Source organism: Panthera pardus, unplaced genomic scaffold (genome assembly GCF_024362965.1).
Source record: "Panthera pardus isolate Hobbes unplaced genomic scaffold, ASM2436296v1 HiC_scaffold_10, whole genome shotgun sequence".
NCBI lineage: Eukaryota > Metazoa > Chordata > Mammalia > Carnivora > Felidae > Panthera > Panthera pardus.
Genome location: NW_026526655.1, coordinates 11,231,891 through 11,251,477, shown reverse-complemented (window position 1 = coordinate 11,251,477; position 19,587 = coordinate 11,231,891). Strand labels below are relative to the sequence as shown.

The 19,587-nt window shown below is 40.2% G+C and overlaps 1 protein-coding gene across 6 annotated transcripts in view; it reads right to left on the bottom strand.

The window, feature by feature from the left end:
• Positions 1-19,587, bottom strand: part of LOC109264954 (thiamine transporter 2-like) — a 43,216-nt gene that overhangs the window by 8,795 nt on the left and 14,834 nt on the right. For 4 of the 6 annotated variants that reach the window (XR_008422663.1, XM_053904175.1, XM_053904167.1 and 1 more), the window contains exons 3-5: positions 15,412-16,228; positions 10,984-11,176; positions 4,593-4,734 (exon numbers count right to left, since the gene is read on the bottom strand). Coding sequence is in view for 5 of the 6 variants with exons in the window: in XM_053904175.1 (XP_053760150.1) it covers positions 4,593-4,734; positions 10,984-11,176; positions 15,412-16,228 (1,152 nt within the window). In the remaining variant the exon portion in view is untranslated. Of the gene's footprint in view, positions 1-4,592; positions 4,735-10,983; positions 11,177-15,411; positions 16,229-18,248; positions 18,410-19,587 lie in introns of all 6 variants that reach the window. The other 2 variants (XM_053904174.1, XM_053904171.1) reach the window with 1 other exon arrangement.

The following is a 19,587-nucleotide window of genomic DNA, read 5'->3' as shown; positions in this document are numbered from 1 at the left end:
CCCTTTGGGGCTAAAACTAAAAATCCATTTTCATGATTCTAATTTTTATTTAATTTAAGGCAGACGAAAGTACCAGTTATCCTAGCCAGATAATCTAATGGAGTGCGTAATCAGGGTCCATCTGGTCCCAGAGTGGCTGAGTGCAGTGGCTTCCTGCCAAGAGAGCTGGCGAGGATCATTTTGCATTTCTCAGTGAGGACAGGGGAGACAGAGCAGGGCGGCAGCTGTGGTTTTTATGACATTGAGGGATCACTTTACATCAATGCCCTTTCCCTTTTCTTTTTCATGTGTACTTCCCCCCCACTTGCTGGTGATAGGGTTCAGGACAATTTACCCCCAAATATGGCACTTTGGCATAGTGAATATTTTTTAACTGAAGGAATTTGAGATATAGCAGGTGCAGGAAGGACTTTCTGACCGTCCCCTGGAGCAGGTCATAAGACCCTAGTGTCTATATTCGGAGGAAAGGAACATCCTTATCTCCGAAGATAAAAGGACACGGAAAGAAATCTGAATGAACAGGCTGTGTGAAGCTTCCCCAGCTTACTATTCTTAGCTCGTAACCTTCTTGTCCTATCGTATTTTTTTTCCCCAACTCTCTACTCTTTATCAAATCTAGCATAAAAACACTCCAGCTTAACTATTTCTTTGTGTCTTCACTTCCTCATGAAGGCTCCCGCGTTACATAAAACTTATAATCAAACACAGTTGCGTACTTTTGTTAATCTTTGTTACAGAGACCCAGCTGACAACCAAGTAGGGTAGGAAGGAACAATATTTTTCCTCCCTTACGACATCAAGCATTGCTCTTCATAGCTTAAGCCTCAAGACTATCCAGGGAGAAGGAGGGTAATGAGATTCATGAATGGGAGTTGAATGAATGGCATCTCCCACAATCAACATGAAATTTCTGGTTACCAATGTGTTGCCCATTCCAAGGGGTATCTCTGCAACTTGGAGGGGGGAGCGGGGTCTGGGGATGGGAGGGATGGAGGGCTATAGTAACGGGTAACCAACCTGGAAATGGGTGTCTTGGCGTGAAACTTGTGAGGTGTTATCACCACTTTCACCTGACAAAAAGAGTACTTTTTAAAAAATCAGCCTTTTTGGAGTTGTGTGTTACTCACCCATTCCCTGCAAAAGTCCCTCATAACTTTAGACTTAATGGATTTCACTTATTTTTTTTAAAAAACGAAACTTCCCCAGAAAATTATTTTATATCATCAGTATACCGCAGTATTATCTTAGGTCTTTAGTAAAGACACGCTTTAAAGTTACCACTTCTTACACAACTAGCTCAATTACTCCTTAGCTTTTTCTAGATGAGGTAAAAAGATGCTTTTAACTTTTCTCATGGGCCTTTTCCCCTTAGCCTTTTAGTAATATTCAAAGATGTACGTGGAACCTCTTTTCAAGATCTCTATGGTCCTTTTAAATTGAGAAAGTTATAAAAAGCTTATTCTGTGATAACAGGTTGAGAAATAATGCGAAAATGGGGGACTTGGTTCAGGATGTCTCAACACAGACTTCTCTCTGCTGAATCTCTAAGTCATATGAAAATGCTGACTTAGGTTGTATTTTCTATTTTTTAGATTCCAATCTTTTAAAATGGCACTTGAAATTATAGTAGGAAGCTCATGGGCTATCGTAAGTGCATAATCAATGACAAATAGGCATTTAGGATTGAGATTTGGGAGTTATTAATCAATATACCTGTATATTCTTGGCTCTCCAAAGCTTAATTCAAGCATATTCAATCAGATTCCTACCCAAAATCAATTTTTAAGAAGGTTGCTTTTCAAAACCAGGGATCTGCAATGAGACTTCTTTTGTCTGGGGAAAATTTTATAGAAATAGGATTTGTCTTCTGTTATGCCTTTGGACTAAATATTTTTTGCTTACCCGGCTCTGGCAATCCAGGTAAACTAGTCCTTTACTCAGGAGTTGAGTTTTACATTAAGTAACTTACATGAAAGAACCTCTATGAAAATTGTGCTAGCATTGAGGGTATTGGCAGAGGCTACAAAAGAAGATAGATAGAAATATAATGAAAGATTTTATAGGAGTGCCCCGAATCCAGATTCCCCTTTGTTGCGAAGATAAAACCATTTGGACATCTTGAATTATCAGGGGAAACAAAGGTGGAGCTTGACTTTTACTGCCAAATTTAATTTTCACCCCCAGCTCTTGATGTTTGCGAGAACTCCTCAGAAAGGTCAAAATGTATTGATTTTCCCACAAAGCAGTCGTTTAAATCAGATTACACAAAATAGTGGCAGAGAGGAGGACAGGCAGATTGACGGGCAATTTTCTTCTCAAGTTCTGTTTTGCCTCCTTCTGTTCTAGGAATTCATTAATTTCAGATTAAGACACAATGGATTTGTAGAAAAATGAAGGAAATATCTGGAGGTGTGATGTATGAAGAAGGCCTTAGAAACAATAAGCGCATCCTAACAGTGTTGACTAAGGTGAATAATTATTCTTTTTTTCTATTAAGAAAAGAGAGGAATGCAACCATGTATTGAGTACCCTACCGGCCAGGAATGGTGTATTTTACAGGTGGGCATCTAAGCTAAGTTCTCATAAAGTAGGTTTTATATTTTCCATGTTACTGAACAGAAACCTGAGACATTAAAACAAAACTATATCTCCAGGGTAAGGGTGGAGAACTGGGTGGCAGGTGCAGAGAAAATAAGATTGGCCATAAAACGATAATTGCTAAGTTTGGGTGACAGGTGCCTGAGACATCACGACGCTATTCTCTCCATTTTTAAAATGCATTTGAAATTTTCCCAAATAAAAAGTTCTTAAGAAATCACTAAGGAACATCAAGGTTCAAATCCACTCTTGGTTGTTTTCAAGCTTGCGCTCTCTCGATCACATCACGTACCCAGTAATTTCTAAAAAGCTGGACAGCAAATTTCAAGCTGGGTAATAAACCAGGAATTTAAATTTTATGTTAGAAACTAACAATTGCTTGTTTTATGTTCTCAAAAAGAATTGAGTCTGAATCAATCTTAGTGTTGTATTTATTCAATGAAGATGTCTTTCTTTCTATTGAACTAGTGTGAGATTAAAATAAACCTCTTTTTAAAAAAATTTTTTTTAAGTTTATTTATTTTTGAGACAGAGAGAGAGACAGAGCATGAACGGGGGGAAGGTCAGAGAGAGAGAGGGCGACACAGAATCTGAAACAGGCTCCAGGCTCTGAGCTGTCAGCACAGAGCCCGACGCGGGGCTCGAACTCACGGACCGCGAGATCATGACCTGAGCTGAAGTCGGACGCTTAACCGACTGAGCCACCCAGGCTCCCCTAAAATAAACTTCTTAAATGTCCCGGTGTCAATTGTGTTTCTTGAAATGACTTCTTTTTCTCTTTTTCTTTTTAAAGAAGACATTTCAATATTCTAAACATTTGCATTGGATATGTAGAGACATGTAAGATCAACCATTTTGTCTGTAAGACTGAGTAGGCTTACGAAATTTGTGAACTAAGCTTTAATAAGATTGAACTTTAGCCAGAGCAAGAAAAACCTTTAGCTGTGGGTAATGAGAACCACTTAAAGTGGAATGACTTCATGGCTCTATTTTAGGTCATTCTTTCACTCTAGCACCTACTTAATGAAAAGGTCACCTGTTTAATAAAAAATTTTCTTAAGAAATAGAATGCATTGGGGTGCCTGGATGGCTCAAATGGTTGGGTGTCCGACTCTTGATTTTGGCTCAGATCATGATCCTAGGGTCGTGGGATTGAGTCACATGTCGGGCTCTATGCTCAGTGTGAAGCCTGCTTGAGATTCTCTCTCTCTCTCTCTCTCTCTCTCTCTCTCTCTCTCTCTTCCCCCGTCTGCCCCTCTCTTCTGCTTGTGTGAGCACGTGCTCTATATCTCTACAATTAAAAAAAATAAAAAAGAACTAGAATATATCTTAACCTCATCATGTTTATATCTCTCAATACAAAATTATTCCATTGAAGACACTATGCTAAATGAAAAAAGCCAGAAACAAAAGGCTATAGACACTATGATTCCATTTATGACTTAAAAAAATACTTATTTATTTTGGGAGAGAGAGAGAATGAGAGCAAGCGAGCAGGGGAAGGGCAGAGAGAGAGGGTGAGAGAGAATCCTAAGCAGGCTCCATGCTGTCAGCACAGAGCCCGATGTGGGGCTCGATCTCACGAACCATGAGATCATGACCTGGGCTGAAATCGAGAGTCAGACACTCAACTGACTGAGCCACCCAGGTGCCCCATTTATATGACTTTCTGAAATGACAAACCTATAGGGATAGAAAAGTGATGAGTGGGTTTCTGGGGGTGCTGTGGAGAGAGGCGACTGACTGCAGAGGGACATGGCATTTTCTCGGTGAAGGCACTCTTCTTTATTTCCATGTGGTGGTGGCTACACAGCTGTGTTTTTGCCTAAATTAACAGAACTGTATATACATTTATTTATGTGTCAATTTATTGTATGAAAATTATATCTCAGAAAGTCTGATTACTATGTATAATAATATAAATGTGTGTGTGTGTGTGTATAGTTTCCAAAGTATGCCTCTGTGTCAGTGAGAGCACAGAATCATGCACTTACCTGTATGCTGACCGGAAGCCCCAGTCCCTGGTTGTCAACCACAGCTATAGTCATGACAGTCTGGATCACCAAGGCAACGAAGGTGTTGATTCCAAATACCAGGGCATAGCGTTCCACACTGAGGTTAACAGCAATCTGAAATCTAACATTGTACAAATGGAAAGAGCTTTGAAAGCATACGTATGTGGGCTTTTAAATACAGAGCAAGGAATCGTGTTGTTCCCAAGACTTGGCTCCCCTCAGGAAGCCCAGGCTTCTGTTGACAGTTTCTTGCTAAAAGCTCTTCTAGCAGAGAAAAAGGAGTGAAGGGTAAATGAAATAGTGAAGTGTTGTATTTTCACATTCCATGCGATGTGATGTATTTTAAGAATTTAAAATGAATGAACCTTTTCTAAAATTGAACCAAATATTCCAAATGTTCTGCAACGAGGGAGCACTGAACATCACTGGATGTGGCTATGGTTTATCAGTCACTTTTTAACTTAGACGTATCAATGAGTAAATCACAAGCCCCTTTGATGAGTTTTTATTTATTTGGAGATTGTTCACTGGATCATTGACTGTCTACGTTAGCGGTTTCAGAGTCTAATAGGGGAATTTTTCTCTGGAAAACTCACAAATTCTTTTCTTTCACAGTTGATTCAATCTGGCATTAGTTCATTTTAAATAATTTATTGGGTTTTTAATGTTAGCCAGGCAAGACTGACATGTATGCATTAGAGTTGTTCCACCTAATTTAGCTAAGACATTTATAACCTGAATCTATTTAAAAATATGAAAACAAATGGAAAGTTTTAACTATTTTCACATCCCCTCCCCAAATCCACACAGCAAAAAACAATCCAAGCATTTAAAAATTATGTGATTCGATGAAAATGTATTATTTCAGTGCAAAAACTTACCAATTAAGCATAGCAAAGCCCATAAATAATCCTAGATCCCACAAAGTGAATATAACGGGTGGTCCAAATAGGCTTTATAATTTCGGGATTTTCTTGCTCAGCTAACAATTGTTCCTTTGGAAAGAAATGTTACAGGAGACAGATGCTTTTGAAACCTAGATTAAGTCAAATGGCAGCTTCCCTTTTAGTATGCAAATTATTCCAGGTTGGAATCTTGATTTAATATTTACAGATGCTTCAACAGCTTATCAGTGATTACTTGGTTTGGGATAAGACCTTTACATGTGGTGGATTCAGATGGAGACGTAATACTGACATCAGGCTGACTGTGGCATTGAATCCTAAGATTTTTTTCAGTCTAAACCCGAAATACTGACTAAAATCTTTTGTTTTTAAAATTTTTTAAACATTATTTATTTTTGAGAGACAGAGCATGAGCAGGAGAGGGGCAGAGAGAGAGGGAGACACAGAATCTGAAGCAGGCTCCAGGCTCTGAGCTGTCAGCACAGAGCCCAATAGGGGGCTCAAAACCACGAATGGTGAGATCATGACCTGAGCCAAAGTCAGACACTTGACCAACTGAGCCACCCAGGCACCCCCTGATTAAAATCTTATTTCAAAGCTCCTACTGGATTATTTCTATGTAGGCCTAAAGCAACCACTGGCCAGGGCTGGTAAGTTCTTGGACAGAGAATTGTATCACGTTCATCCGTGAGGCATTTAGCACTAAATACAGATGAACCTCTGAGATAGTCTATAATTTTATAAGATAGTACCACTTTGAAATTTTATTTGATCATTTATGTTCCACATATTGTGAAAATACAGGATTGGCACTTATCAATTTACCTTATAACTTAAAGGAAAGTAATAGCAACGTTTTCTAAAGCATTAAAAAAAAATACATTGGTGTGCTGGGATGGCTCAGTCGGTTAAGAATCTGACTCCTGATTTCGGCTCAGGTCCTGATCTCACATGTCATGAGATCAAGCCCCACATTGGGTTCTGTGCTGACAGCATGGAGCCTGCTTGGGATTCTCTCTCTCCCTCTTTTTGCCCCTCCCTCCCTCATGATCTTTCTCAAAAATAAATCGATGAACTTTAAAAGCACATTACTTTGTGCCTATAAAAAATAGAATGGTTTAATTAAAAAAAAATCAATAGCCCAAAGTTTTTTTTTTTTTAATATTGCATTATTGTATTCACTTTTTTTTTTTTTCAAGAAGTGCTAACCAAATGCTTATTATGAAGCAAGAACTAGGGTCAAACACCAAGGTATACAATGAACTAACTTGATTCTATCCTCACAGAGCTTATACTCCAACAGGGAATATTTAACTGTTACCAGAGAACTGCTTTGACTAATATTTAATTAAATTTATCAGTTTTTATCATGAAAAAGATATAGGTAGTAAATATCTTTTTGTAGAAAAATCAAATTATTTTTTATGAACTTCTTGTATCACACGATGGTTGAAACCATGGCTGGTCAATTATCTTAGAATTCCTTCCAAATCTGAACACTAACCCTTTGTACTAGAGATTCATGTCTCCAACACTTGCCGAATTTATTTGGAAATTTTCTTAGAAGCTGGAGAAGTAATAAGATGTAAATGGAGTTAGAGTGATTGGATTCACCTACAGAGAAAATGATATTCAATCAGTATTCTGAAGGTGGACATGTGTGTGATAATTTCATTCAGCACCAAATTTGACAGATCTATGAAGTTAAGTTCTCTTCTTTTCCCCACGGTGAGTGTGTATCCCGACATTAAGATACTACCTGTTGAGCGCTGCTCAGTAATTAGATAATCTAAATAATGTAGCCAAAGTTAATTATGTCTAAAATAATCCTTCACTAAACTTAACAGTCACCTGACTGAATGGACAAATTAGATGATCACTGAGTTTTATGTAGAATGCTCTGAACATACCGTCTGGGAAAACCCTGATGGTCAGTGTATGAGTTCCATCGTCACGGGCTCCCAGAATCGCAGCATTTTACTATTCGTGTGACTTACCCCTCTACTTCTGTATGTCTATAATAAATCATTCTGAGAATTTATCAATACACCAAAACATTTGGGTTGTGTTTTTTTCCGAAACCATCTTATATTCTGACAGTTAATCTAGCTTTTTTCTCCTTCAAATTTTCTTATTTGTTTCTTTAGTAGAACAATATTGACTTGCTTCATGGTATGCAGTAGAAATGCAGATGGCTGTGAACCAATCTGTTCTGAAACATTCAAGAATAATACTTTTATCTTTTCATTGTGTAGAAGCTGTGGCCGGGGACAGTACAAATAACTCTGAAAAAATATTGTTGCTAACTTTCAGGTTCTCCATTTTCCTACATATAGCCATTGAGCGTTAAACCAAACGGATTCAGGTTTGGCTTGAGTTCTTTTTCCTAATCAAGAGTTAGATTTCGAAGACAAAACAAACAAACAACAAAACAACACAAAACAATTCCAAATATTTTCTAGAACAAAAGTGGGGGAAGACAGAGATCTCGTTAGGATGTTGAAGGTCAGAAAAGACTGAAATAACAATAAGAAAGTAACAGGGTAAGCCAAAAATCATGCCATCCCATTAAGAAAACAGAAGTATAGTCAAACTTCTGAAAACCAAATAAAAACAGAAAATCTTAGAAGCATCCTAGAGCAAAATTACCATCACATTTAGGGGAACAGCAATGAGAATGACAACTAACTCCTTAATGCAAGCTGAAAGACAATGGAAGGATAAATCTTGAACATGCTGAACGGAAAAACAAAACAAAATATAACAAAACACTATCAACTAAGAATTCTGATCAGCAGAACTGTACTTAGAAATGACAGTAAACTTCATTTTTAAATGCATAAAATTTGAGAGAAATTGTCACCAGGAGGTTTGTACTACAAGAAATGTTAAAGGAAGTTTTCAGGCTGAAGGGAATCAAGAGCAGATGGAAACTTGGATATAGAAAGAAATGAAAAGTATTGAGAAAGGTAAATCTATGAGCAAACTTAAGAGATTATTTTTTCCTGTCTTCATTTTTAAAAGATAACTTTCAGTTTATAGCAAATGGAATAATAACGTATTGTAGGGTTTATAACAGTTACTGAAGTACAATCTGTGAAACAGTACAAGGGACAGGGAGTAAATGGAATTATGTTGCTCTAAAGTATTTAGACAAGAAGTGGTACAACATTAATTTAAGGAAAACTGATGAGTTAAGAACCCTAATCCCACTAAAGACATAAAGACTTAGCCAAGAAAAACCAATACAGGAAATAAAATGGAATTAATACGAAAGCTCAATTGACTTCAAAAAAAGAATAAACACAAATGAACAGGTGGGACAAATAGTAAACAATAACAAACTGGTAGGCTTAAACCTAAACACGTTACATGGAGTTCATGGGTGAGCTCCTTGAACGTGTAAATTAACATTTTAAATTAATATTTATGGTTTCTTGGATATGTAAAGTAAGGCTTTTCATCAAATTTGGGAACTTTTTGGCCATTATGTCTTTACACGTTTTTTTTCTCCCTCTTTGTGTTCTCTTCTTCTGGAACTACATAATGCATATATTGATTCACTTCATGATGTTCCACACGCCTCTAAAAAAGTCTAAGGCCAAAGAGCACATCCAAGATTACGCAGCTGATTATGTTAGGTCAAGGAAACTATTTCAGCTGCTTGCTTTATCACTGATCAACTTCCTAACTAAAATGAAACACATTGCCACATAGGAAAGGAGGAGCTATACCTACCTAATCCTTTAGGCAACACTCATCACCTCTTCAGCTCATTTTCTTTCTTTTTTCATTAATCTAGATAAAATATTTCCTATGTTTAAACCACTGTGTCATTTAACATTTATTATATTCATATGTGGTTTTATAGAACAGCTTCGCCTTTACAACTGCTCTGAGACTATTCGATGAGTTGTTTCAAAAAGAAATCGATGTGCCGTGATTATTCAAGCGGGTAGGGGAAATGGGGAGTGCAAACTAACTTAGTCAAAATTAGATACAATCACGTATTATTAAATGATGCTGCTAAGAAACCAAAATCAAAGTGCAGAAACTGGAACACTGGTACACTGCTGGTGGGAATACAAAATAGTGCGGAGGTTCCTCAACAAGTTAAGAAGAGAACTACCCTACAATCCAGAAGCTCCCACTTGTGAGTATTTATCCAGAAGCATCGAAATCAGGGTCTAGAAGAGCTACGAGCACTCCCATGTTTGTTACAGTGCTATTCTCAATAGCCAAGACGTGAATAAAGACAATGTGGTATATACACACACATGACTACTATTTGCCCTTCGAAAGAAGGAAATTCTGCAATCTGGGACAACATGGATGAAACCTGGAAACATTCCGCTACATAAAATGTGTCCGTCATAGAAGGGCAAATGTTGCACGATTCCATTTATGTGAGGTGTCTAAAGTAATCAGATTCAAAGAAGCGAAGAATAGAAAGAATGGTGGTTTCCAGGGGCTGGGTGGAGGGGAAAATGAAGAGTTGCTACTTAATGTATAAATACCGATCTTTCAGTAATGCAACATAAAAAATTTCTAGCGGTCTGATGAACAACATTGTGCCTATAGACGGCAATACTGTAGAGTGCACTTAAAAGTCTGCTAACGGGGCGCCTGGGTGGCTCAGTCGGTTAAGCGGCCGACTTCAGCTCAGGTCACTATCTCACGGTCCGTGGGTTCGAGCCCCGCGTTGGGCTCTGGGCTGATGGCTCAGAGCCTGGAGCCTGCCTCCGATTCTGTGTCTCCCTCTCTCTCTGCTCCTCCCCTGTTCATGCTCTGTCTCTCTCTGTCTCAAAAATAAATTAAAAAACGTTAAAAAAAATTAAAAAAAAAAAGTCTGCTAAGAGGCGTAGATCTCATGCTGTGTTTTTACTAAAATAAATAAAAAAAGAGGACTACAAAATAAAAAAAATCAATAAAATTATTCCATTAAGTAAATAAAATATAAAAAAAGATAAAAAAATCAAAATGTAAGGGCAGATCACTGTTTATTACTTGTGAGAACTTTGAATTTTCTTTGCCTGATTAATAACTTTAACCAAGTCCCAAGAGAGAGCTGGTTAAAATAAGAATATAGTTGTATTGTCTCTTATTTTTTTTAAAGTTTATGTATTTATTTTGAGAGAGAGAGACAGAGAAAGAGAGAGAGAAAAAGAGGAGCAGAGAAAGAGGGAGATAGAGAATCCCATGCAGGCCCCAGGCTATCAGCATGGAGCCCGACACAGGGCTCGAATTCAAAAACAGTGAGATCATGACCTGAGCTGAAACCAAGAGTCCAAAGCTTAACTGACTAAGCCACCCAGGTGCCTCCCCCCCGTCCCCCCCCCCCCCGTTGTCGCTTACATTTAGCATTAAATATAACATTGCAAATGCCATTCAGAAGAACTGGAAGAATAAATAAACATATTTTGTTGCTTCAGATTTAGATAAAGAAAGAAATGACAAATACTTACGCTGCTATCGTTATGAGAAGCATGTAACTTGACTTGAATATCAAAAAACCGGCATAGCACACCCAAATATTAGTTGTGTGATGCATGAGAAGTAGAGAGCCTGCATCTGCCGCTGAGAAGATCGCCAGAGCCAGCTCTCCCGCGAGGTTCCAATTGACTTTCACACAGCCCGCTGCGAAGGCTGCCAGAGCCCCTGGAAAGAAAGGAATCAACGTATATTACATCTTGTCATTCCGTGCATAACAAAGCAGCGTGCCGCTTTGTTAAAATTCACATTGGATAGAAATTGAAGCATTTCCAGGCTTTGGTGAAAAAAAAAAAAATAGACTTATCGTGAACATCGATTGAATGAAAATCACTTGATCTGGCTTTGTGAAGTGTACATAACTTTTCCTCTTCAAGTTTGAAATAGATCAACTGAATTTGCGTGTCCAGAAATCACACACTGGAATGGACCCGTAGAGCCCAGTTTTTCCTTTCTTCTTCCCTTTGCAGAGGATAAAACTCAGGCTCAGAAATCTGGTGTCAAACAAAAACAAATTCAGACTTTGATAGGGAGAGGCTCTATTTAGAAGAAAGGCTTGTAATAGAACACTCTGATTGCCAAAATCTGCAAGCATCTTGAAATCAAACAGAAAAAGAATTTTCTTTTATAGGGTAATCCTTCACTATAGGGCAAGCAGACATAAGCAGGATCTTTGAAGGGGAAGCTGGACAAGCAAGGGGAAATGATCAGGGGAGTCTGATAGGAAAGTGTCCTGCTGTGGTCAGCTAATTTTCAGGAGAAACTGATGGGGGCTGGGGCACATTCCATATTGTGTCGTGTTTACTCAGAGTTGGAGAAGGCAGAATGTCCAGGGATCCGTAGTAAGGAGAGGAGTCTGACTAAAGTTCAGTCAAGACAAAGCAGACTGTATGGAATGGTAAATTGGGAATACTTGGTGACCTAGTGAGACGCCAAGCTTTTCAAGCTGAATGCCAGCTCTTGCTTCCATGTCTTTCTCTGTGCCACGTTACGGCTACTCTAGCAAGGAGAGACTCGCTCTCAGTGTCCCTGTCTCTATTTTCTTTATCTTCTCTATAACGTTGATTTAAAAATTTCCTCAAGTTCCTGACAGGTACCAAACTTCTTTTAAAGAATTCTCTCTATACACTTTCCCACCATTTGTTGGTTTGATCATTCCCCTTTATACTTGTTCACACACTCATTCACCTACTCACCCATCAAATGTTTTGGAGCTTCTCTGTGGAAAAATGTGGTAAATGTTGGATCCTTGCTCTTGAAAATAGTATAGCCTACTGGAGAAATTGGACCTATCAATTTATAGTGTTAATAAGTGCGATAAGGATTGCAAAAACACTGATTCTAACTCAAATTTAAACAAGCCATAACCCAGTGGTTCTCACATGGGTCTTTTGCCCTTCAGGGGACAGATGGCAATATTTGAAGTCAGTTTTGGTTTTCATGACTTGGCAGGGGTGGTGGTGGTGGTGGTGGTATGCTAACAGGATCTAGGGGGTTAAGACCAGTGATGCTGTGGAACATCTTACAATGCACAGGACGCCCCCCCCCCCCCCCCCACGACAAAGAATTTCCCCAACCGAAATGTCAATGTTGTTGAGGATGAGAAACTTTGACCCAAGCCCAACATGTAGTCCCTAGACATATCCTTAGGACAGATTGATACAATGTGCATTATATACACGTTCTTATAATGTGTTCCTATAATGTGCTGTGAACAAAGTAACCATTTGTCAGGTTTCTTACTACCCTTAGCTTTCTTTCTTAAAGACATGGCTTAGTTTACATGAGGTCTTAAGTCAGCAAACCACTCCTTTTTCTCCTGGTTTTACCTAAAAATTTGACACTAATTAGGATCCTCGCTATCACAAAGAGACTAAAGAACAGCTGTGTTTAGGGGGCTTTTAAAGAATAAACTTTATGAACACTTGACCTTTTCTACACATTATGTGAAGAGAAGAAGATTTTTTTTTTTCCTCCCTTTTCTCCAGGAGCAAGGCCTTAGAGAGGAAATGGGTTTAAGGTAAACAAATACAAGAACAGGTTTCTAGGAGCCAAAATGGAATTTTTAGAAAGGGAAATGAGAAGACTCTTACCTCAACAATGGACCCTGAAATGTTCAATAAATATGTGGGTGTGGAACACCCCAACTTCAAAAATAATATCTTCAAAGTCTTATTTGATGTGAAAGCTTTGTTATGTCAGGAAAATCCATGTGCGTTGTTGGGCTCACTTCAAAGACAGCTCTGACCTCTACCCTTCTGACTTTAGACCATTAACTCTTGTGTCAGCCCACCTTCCCTCACTCTTTTCACCTCACTCCCTTTGGAAAAGTATTTCAAACTGCACAAAATAGGTTCTGGGGAAAAGGAAGAGTCCGTGGACAAGAATCTAAAATTCCCCCAAAACTGCTGTAGCTTCTCAGCCAGGAGGGAAATTTTTCAAAAGAAGGAAGCCCAGGACAGGGTTGAAGGGTGAATCTAGTGGCACAAGTTGGAAACACTCCATCCCCCAGAGACCTTCTCAAGGTCATTCAGTCTTGCTGCCTCTTTTCTGGTGGACAAAATGCAGTATCAGAAATCCATCTATGGGTGAATAAGGTTGAAGCAGACACTTGTCAGTCAGCTCAAGGAGAAGCAATAAATACTCAGAAACACACATAGTCTCTTGGAGGACCCGCCTCTGCCACCTTGCCATTTTCTCCATAATCAAAGATTACTATTGGGGTGCCTGAGTGGCTCAGTCGGTTAAGCGTCCGACTTTGGCTCAGGTCATCTCACAGTTTGTGAGTTTGAGCCCCGCGTCGGGCTCTGTGCTGACAGCTCGGAGCCTGGAGCCTGCTTTGGATTCTGTGTCCCGCTCTCTCTCTGCCCCTCCCTCGCTCATGCTCTAACTCTCTCTCTCTCTCAAGAATAAATAAAACATTAAAAAAAAATCACTATTTGTGAAGGGCTATTGTGGAGGGACGCACTTCTTACTGGCTCTTACTAAACATTTGAATGAAAGTATAATACATATGAAGGGCCAGAGAGAAAATTATACAATACAATAACCTGGCTGCGGAGAAGAGATAGGGTAGAAGATTGTAAGAATCCAGGCTGGATTCACTATTATTCTAGAAAATATTTGGATATGGTAGGTAATGGGGAAGCTGAGTATGGAAAATAATCTTAATCAGAAGACAACAAGCTTTGGCAAATTCCCGCATGTAGAATGAAGGAAAGATCTAAATATATTATTTAAGTTGTCTTGATGGGAACCTTTGAAATGGTAAAGTAGCTCTTAGAACAGTAGCTTTCATGGGGCACCTGGGTGGCTCAGTCGGTTAAGCATCTGACTTTGGCTCAGGTCATGATCTTGCGGTCCGTGAGTTCGAGCCCTGCATCAGGCTCTGTGCTAACAGCTCAGAGCCTGGAGCCTGTTTCAGATTCTGTGTCTCCCTTTCTCTCTGACCCTCCCCCGTTCATGCTGTCTTTCCCTGTCTCAAAAATAAATAAACGCTAACAGAAAAAATTAAAAAAAAAAAAAAAAAAAAAGAACAGTAGCTTTCAAACTTCTTTGACCATAGCCTGAAAAGGATATATACTTCATATGTCCACTGGTACACTTATATGTGAGCGTAAACAGAATTTTCATAAAATGAAACTTATCCTTATAAGCTGCTATGCTCCCTATTCTCTATTCTATTCTATTCTATTCTATTCTATTCTATTCTATTATCCTATCCTATCCTATCCTATTCCATTCCATTCCATTCCATTCCATTCCATTCCATTCCATTCCATTCCATTCCGTTCTAAATTTTCTATTCTGTTCTTTGATTTAAAAATGCTGGTTAGAAATCCACTACATTAATCTCAAGACCTATATTCTATAAAGGCCCAATAGTAAATATTTTAGGCTTGTGGGCCACATAGGCTTCTTTGTTTTTATTTGGTTGCTTGCTTGGATTTATTACTTTTACAACCCTTGTCATATACTGTTTTTTTTCCCCTTACAACTTCCTCTTAAAAATGTAAAAAGTATTATCTCTGGTGGGCCATGGGCCATCGTTTGCCCACTTCTATTAATGGTTTGCAAACCATAGTTTAAAGGCTAGTGTTACAGAGTGGTTAGAGAGGAAAGTGATTTGGTAGTTTTACCTTAAACTGTCCAACTCTTTATGGCCAGTGGGACACAAATTCGCAGTCCCTATTTTTAGGGGTGGATTACACTATTTTCCATGGATAGTTTTGTCAATCTTCCCTTAAATTCATTGCCTTTTTAAAATTTGGTGACAAAAGCTCTTTTTGTTTTTGAAATATTTGGTATTCACTGTTGACACCTCTACAACCAATCTCTCCGAGACTAGGATTTGAAAGAATATATTTCCGCCACACTGAAAAGAGAAAGTCTGGTGGACCTACCTCCAAACGTTGCAAGGGCTTCTACTGCTCCATTATAGATTGCAGAGCTCTGGGATGGTGCCTTGTAATCCCACAGGATTTGAACGTAGTTCAAAACCTGGTTAAAACCTGCTGTGGAAAAAGCCCACCACAGGGACCAGTAGAAAAGATGCTTTGAGGAGTAGCAACCCTTCAAATCTTGGAACCACTGCACAAAAACTCTCAACGTTACATTTCCCGGCTTTGGATCGTTCAGCGGATCGTCGTCACCCAGGTTCCCTGAAAAGGTGACTAATCCTTTGCAGACCGGTTTGCGATCCTTTTGTGGTTCCTTTGAGAAAGCATCCTTTCCCGGTGGCTTGGGAGGAGCTCCTTTGCCGGGTTGTACATGAAAAAACATGCTCTTCTCAGGCATTGGTAGGAACAGGGAGAAAAGAAGGGCCACACAGACAGAGGCCAAGGATATGACGTTGAGGTGAAAGTACGATAGGCTGGCCAGGGATACCAGGAGCTGGGCCAGCACCGAGGCCACCGTGTAGGCCACCAGGGTGACGCTCCTGCAGTAGCCGCTCACTTTCTGGTAGTGCTCCTGGCTGACCACGCTGTAAATGTAGGCATAGTAGGCCACCTCGGAGGCGGAGACCATCCCATAGAAGAACTCTAGCACCTGCATGGCTCTTAATCCTTGACCAAACACAAGCAGCAGCCAGGTGACGACGAAGCTGATCCCCTGCAGGATAATGACTGGCTTGTAGCGGACGTAGTCGGTGACGATGAACACTGGGAACAGCAGTGCCAGGTAAGAGTATGTCCAGATGGGAAAGACCTCTTTTGTGATCTGTGAGGTTAAACGGGGAGGGTGTGAGGACACAAGCACGAGGAAGCGGAACACACACCTGACATGTACCTTATCCACATGACGCGTATCCATCCCAGGACGCATTGCTGGGCCCCCGTCAGTTTGACCCTCCACAGGACTTTCTGACAATATGATGGAAAGCAACGGGAAACTGAAACTCAAGGGAAAGAAGTCCCCAAATCAGAGAAACTCATGACATGTGGGTTCCTTCCTCCAGGTATAAAGAAAGAGCGGTTGCCGTTCTCAGTGATCTGCTTCTTACATTTTTGAAATGTAATATGATCTGCATACGCTCGCCAGGCTGGGAAAAGAGGCCCTAATGCCTATACTAAGCTCAACAGTTTTTCCGGGGCGGTTCAGGGCTGCTCAGGTGCTGTTCCTGTCCATTTAAGATAGTTTCCTCTCCTTCAATAAGGTTAAAAGGAATGTTCCAGGCACTGGCAGAACCTGACCATATTTACCTTTGATTCCCATCAGTATGTAAAATGTGCAGACCATCAGGCTGTCGTCTGGGTGATCAGGAAAATATAGAACAAATGACCAGTTCAAGACTCAGTATCAGAAGAAGGGATCTGTCCTTCGGTTCTTCTGCATTCTTGGCCTTACTTTCTTGGGCTGCTTTGGAGGACCCAAAACCCAAACCAAACTGCTTAGTGTCTTGTCTCTCTCTTGCTCAAATCGGCTTTGGCCACGATTTTCCAGGGAACACTGGTTATATCAGCAATCATCTGAGCCCATCCACAGTACATGATTATTTCCGCTTCTGTAAGCGGAATCTACAGCAGATAGAAGATGATGTAAAGAAGGCTGGTAGACCCTCTTTTGGGGTCTCCCTGACCCTCTCAAACCTTAGGATCTCAGATCACTGACATAAACCACCCACTTACTGAGCCTAGGAGTGCCCTTTGTTTTGACCTAATCTGTGCCCTCACCCCTTGAGTTCCCAGGTCCCCTTTTACCTACGTGTTCTCACAGTTTGGTAGAACGTTATTCTTGTTCTTCCTGACACTCAGGGGTAGTCACTAACCCGAGAGAAGATACGTCCCAGATCTGCTTTTTGTGACTGTCCCTGGAGTCTAAATCCAGCCCGGGGCTCTCTCCCAGCCAAACCTGTGTGCACCTAATGGCATTCAAGATTGGCACATGCTTTTCTTATTGGGAGGGAAAAGGGTGGATTGGTTCACAAGGCAGTTTCTTTGGCGTCGGGTAGGGACACGAGCATGGTTTCTGGGAGAGGGTGGCCAAGGGGGATGCAATTGTTATGCCCCATTTGCTGAATAACCAGCCCGTAAAACAGGTGTGACTTTCCCCTCCCCCCCCCCCCCCCCCCCCCCGGAAGAAATCAAACTGATACAGGGCTTTGTCTGGCCTTGTTATTGTTCGGTGGCTTAAAGTGGTGGTTCTCAAATGTTCGCACAGATCAGATTCACCTGCAGGGTTTGTTAAACACCAGACATTCAGACTCTGGAGATCTGGGGTGGGGCCTGAAAATGAACATTTCTAACAAGTTTCCCAGTGATGCTGGTGCACTAGTCCAAGGGCCACACTTTGAGACCCACTGACTAATAGGCTCCCTAGGATTAGATCCTATGGCCTAACAGCTGACAACGGCCTTAATATTGATATGTAAAGAGGCAAAAAAAATCTTCGGAGGACTTTTTCAGATGCTTTTGCATAACTTTTTCCTTCCCAATCTTACACTACCCTGTAAGGTTTGCATTTATACCTAAGGATGGCTTTGTTTCTAAAGGTTCATGATAATCAGCAATGACGTCCTGGAGTATGATTTGTGTGCAGCTGGAAGACTGTTTTGAATTCACCCCATTTTTGTTGTATCAAAAAGTTTTACATTTTTGCACGACAGACATGCAGAAATTATTAAGACCCGTTTGTTCGCATTTGAGTTTGCGAGAAGTTCTGATATTTTGCTTCTACCCAAAACTTTGGACGCCGGTTTTCACAAGACGTAAAACTAAGATCAACATGTGAGTACTCTTACCGTGCTGAGGCTTATGTTTTTATCTGGTCCTGCTAAATAAGGTACAACAAATGGTTCTGATGGTTTCATCATTGAGAAAAATCCAAAGCAGCAGAGGATGACTGTGGGAAAAACCCAGGAATGGCTTGGTGATGTCTGGCAACAATTCATGGATGGTTATGCTTTAAAAAAAAAAAAAAAAAAAGCAAGTCAGAAGATTGATGGTTTCTTTTCATAAAACTTGTGTTCTCTTCCCCATGTTCCATTTGTCCTTTGGTCCCAAAAAGGAAAAAACGAAAAGCATTGCGACAGTAAATATATACCACAGGTCAAAACGCAGGAACTTGAGTCTTGCCTTTGCATTTCTTGGTTTAAAGAGAAAACTAATGATTATTTGAAAACACTGCAGTCGGGATTAAATTTCATCTCAGCTGGAATGGCAGGGTCACTGATGAAAAACCAGTCCCCAGCATTGCAAGCCAGTCAGCCATGCTCTCCTGTAATCTTTCATAGTAGAAAAAAGTCAGGGAATTTCTCCTAAGGCAGAAATCTTGGGCCTGAGATAAGATTGGTGGAATTTTGATAGACACAGTTGCTAAGCAAACGTCTGCTTCATGGTCCCCGTCCTGAGCCTATCACCCTGTAGTGGTTGATGACCTGGAAATTCATTAATGAATGCTTTAAAATGGTGAATAAAACAGCCTTTGGGGGAGTAAAGATTTATAAAGCAGATAGACCCCTTCCTTCTTCTAAGCATTGAATTCAAAGTAAACATTGGTTTAGCATCAGAAGCCTCAACTAATTAAAACTGTCATCCACCCAGGTGACTTGGATTGTTTGTAATACCTACTTTCAGAAGAATTACATGACAATATCGCATCATGGATGAAATTCAACAGTATTTAAAAGTATTTTTCTGAGTTGATACTTGGTTCCTGGTCTACTTTTTTCCCCACTTATGTTGCTAACACTGAAATGGCAGAACTTCCGTCCGGGAGGATAAACCTTAAGGTTGGCTGACTGCAGGAAGACATGGGTAGCCCGAAGAAGGGCAATCCACTGCTCTGAGAGAATCTCCCTCGCTCAGTCTTCGACCCTTTCCTCCCCGAAGCTTCCTGACCCTCTCCAACTCCTCTCCTGCCTTAGTCTATGCTCTGTCTCCGTTACAGCCCTGGCGAGGCATTATGGCATGGAAGTCAAGGGCAGGGCTCTGGAGTCAATAAGGTCCACATTCTTCTCCGCTGCTTACAAGCATGTAAACTCTGGCAAGTTACCGGATCTCTTCGGTACCTCGGATTTCTCATCTGTAAAATAGGGAAAATAATACCTACCTCACGTTGTGGAGACCACCCACATCAGT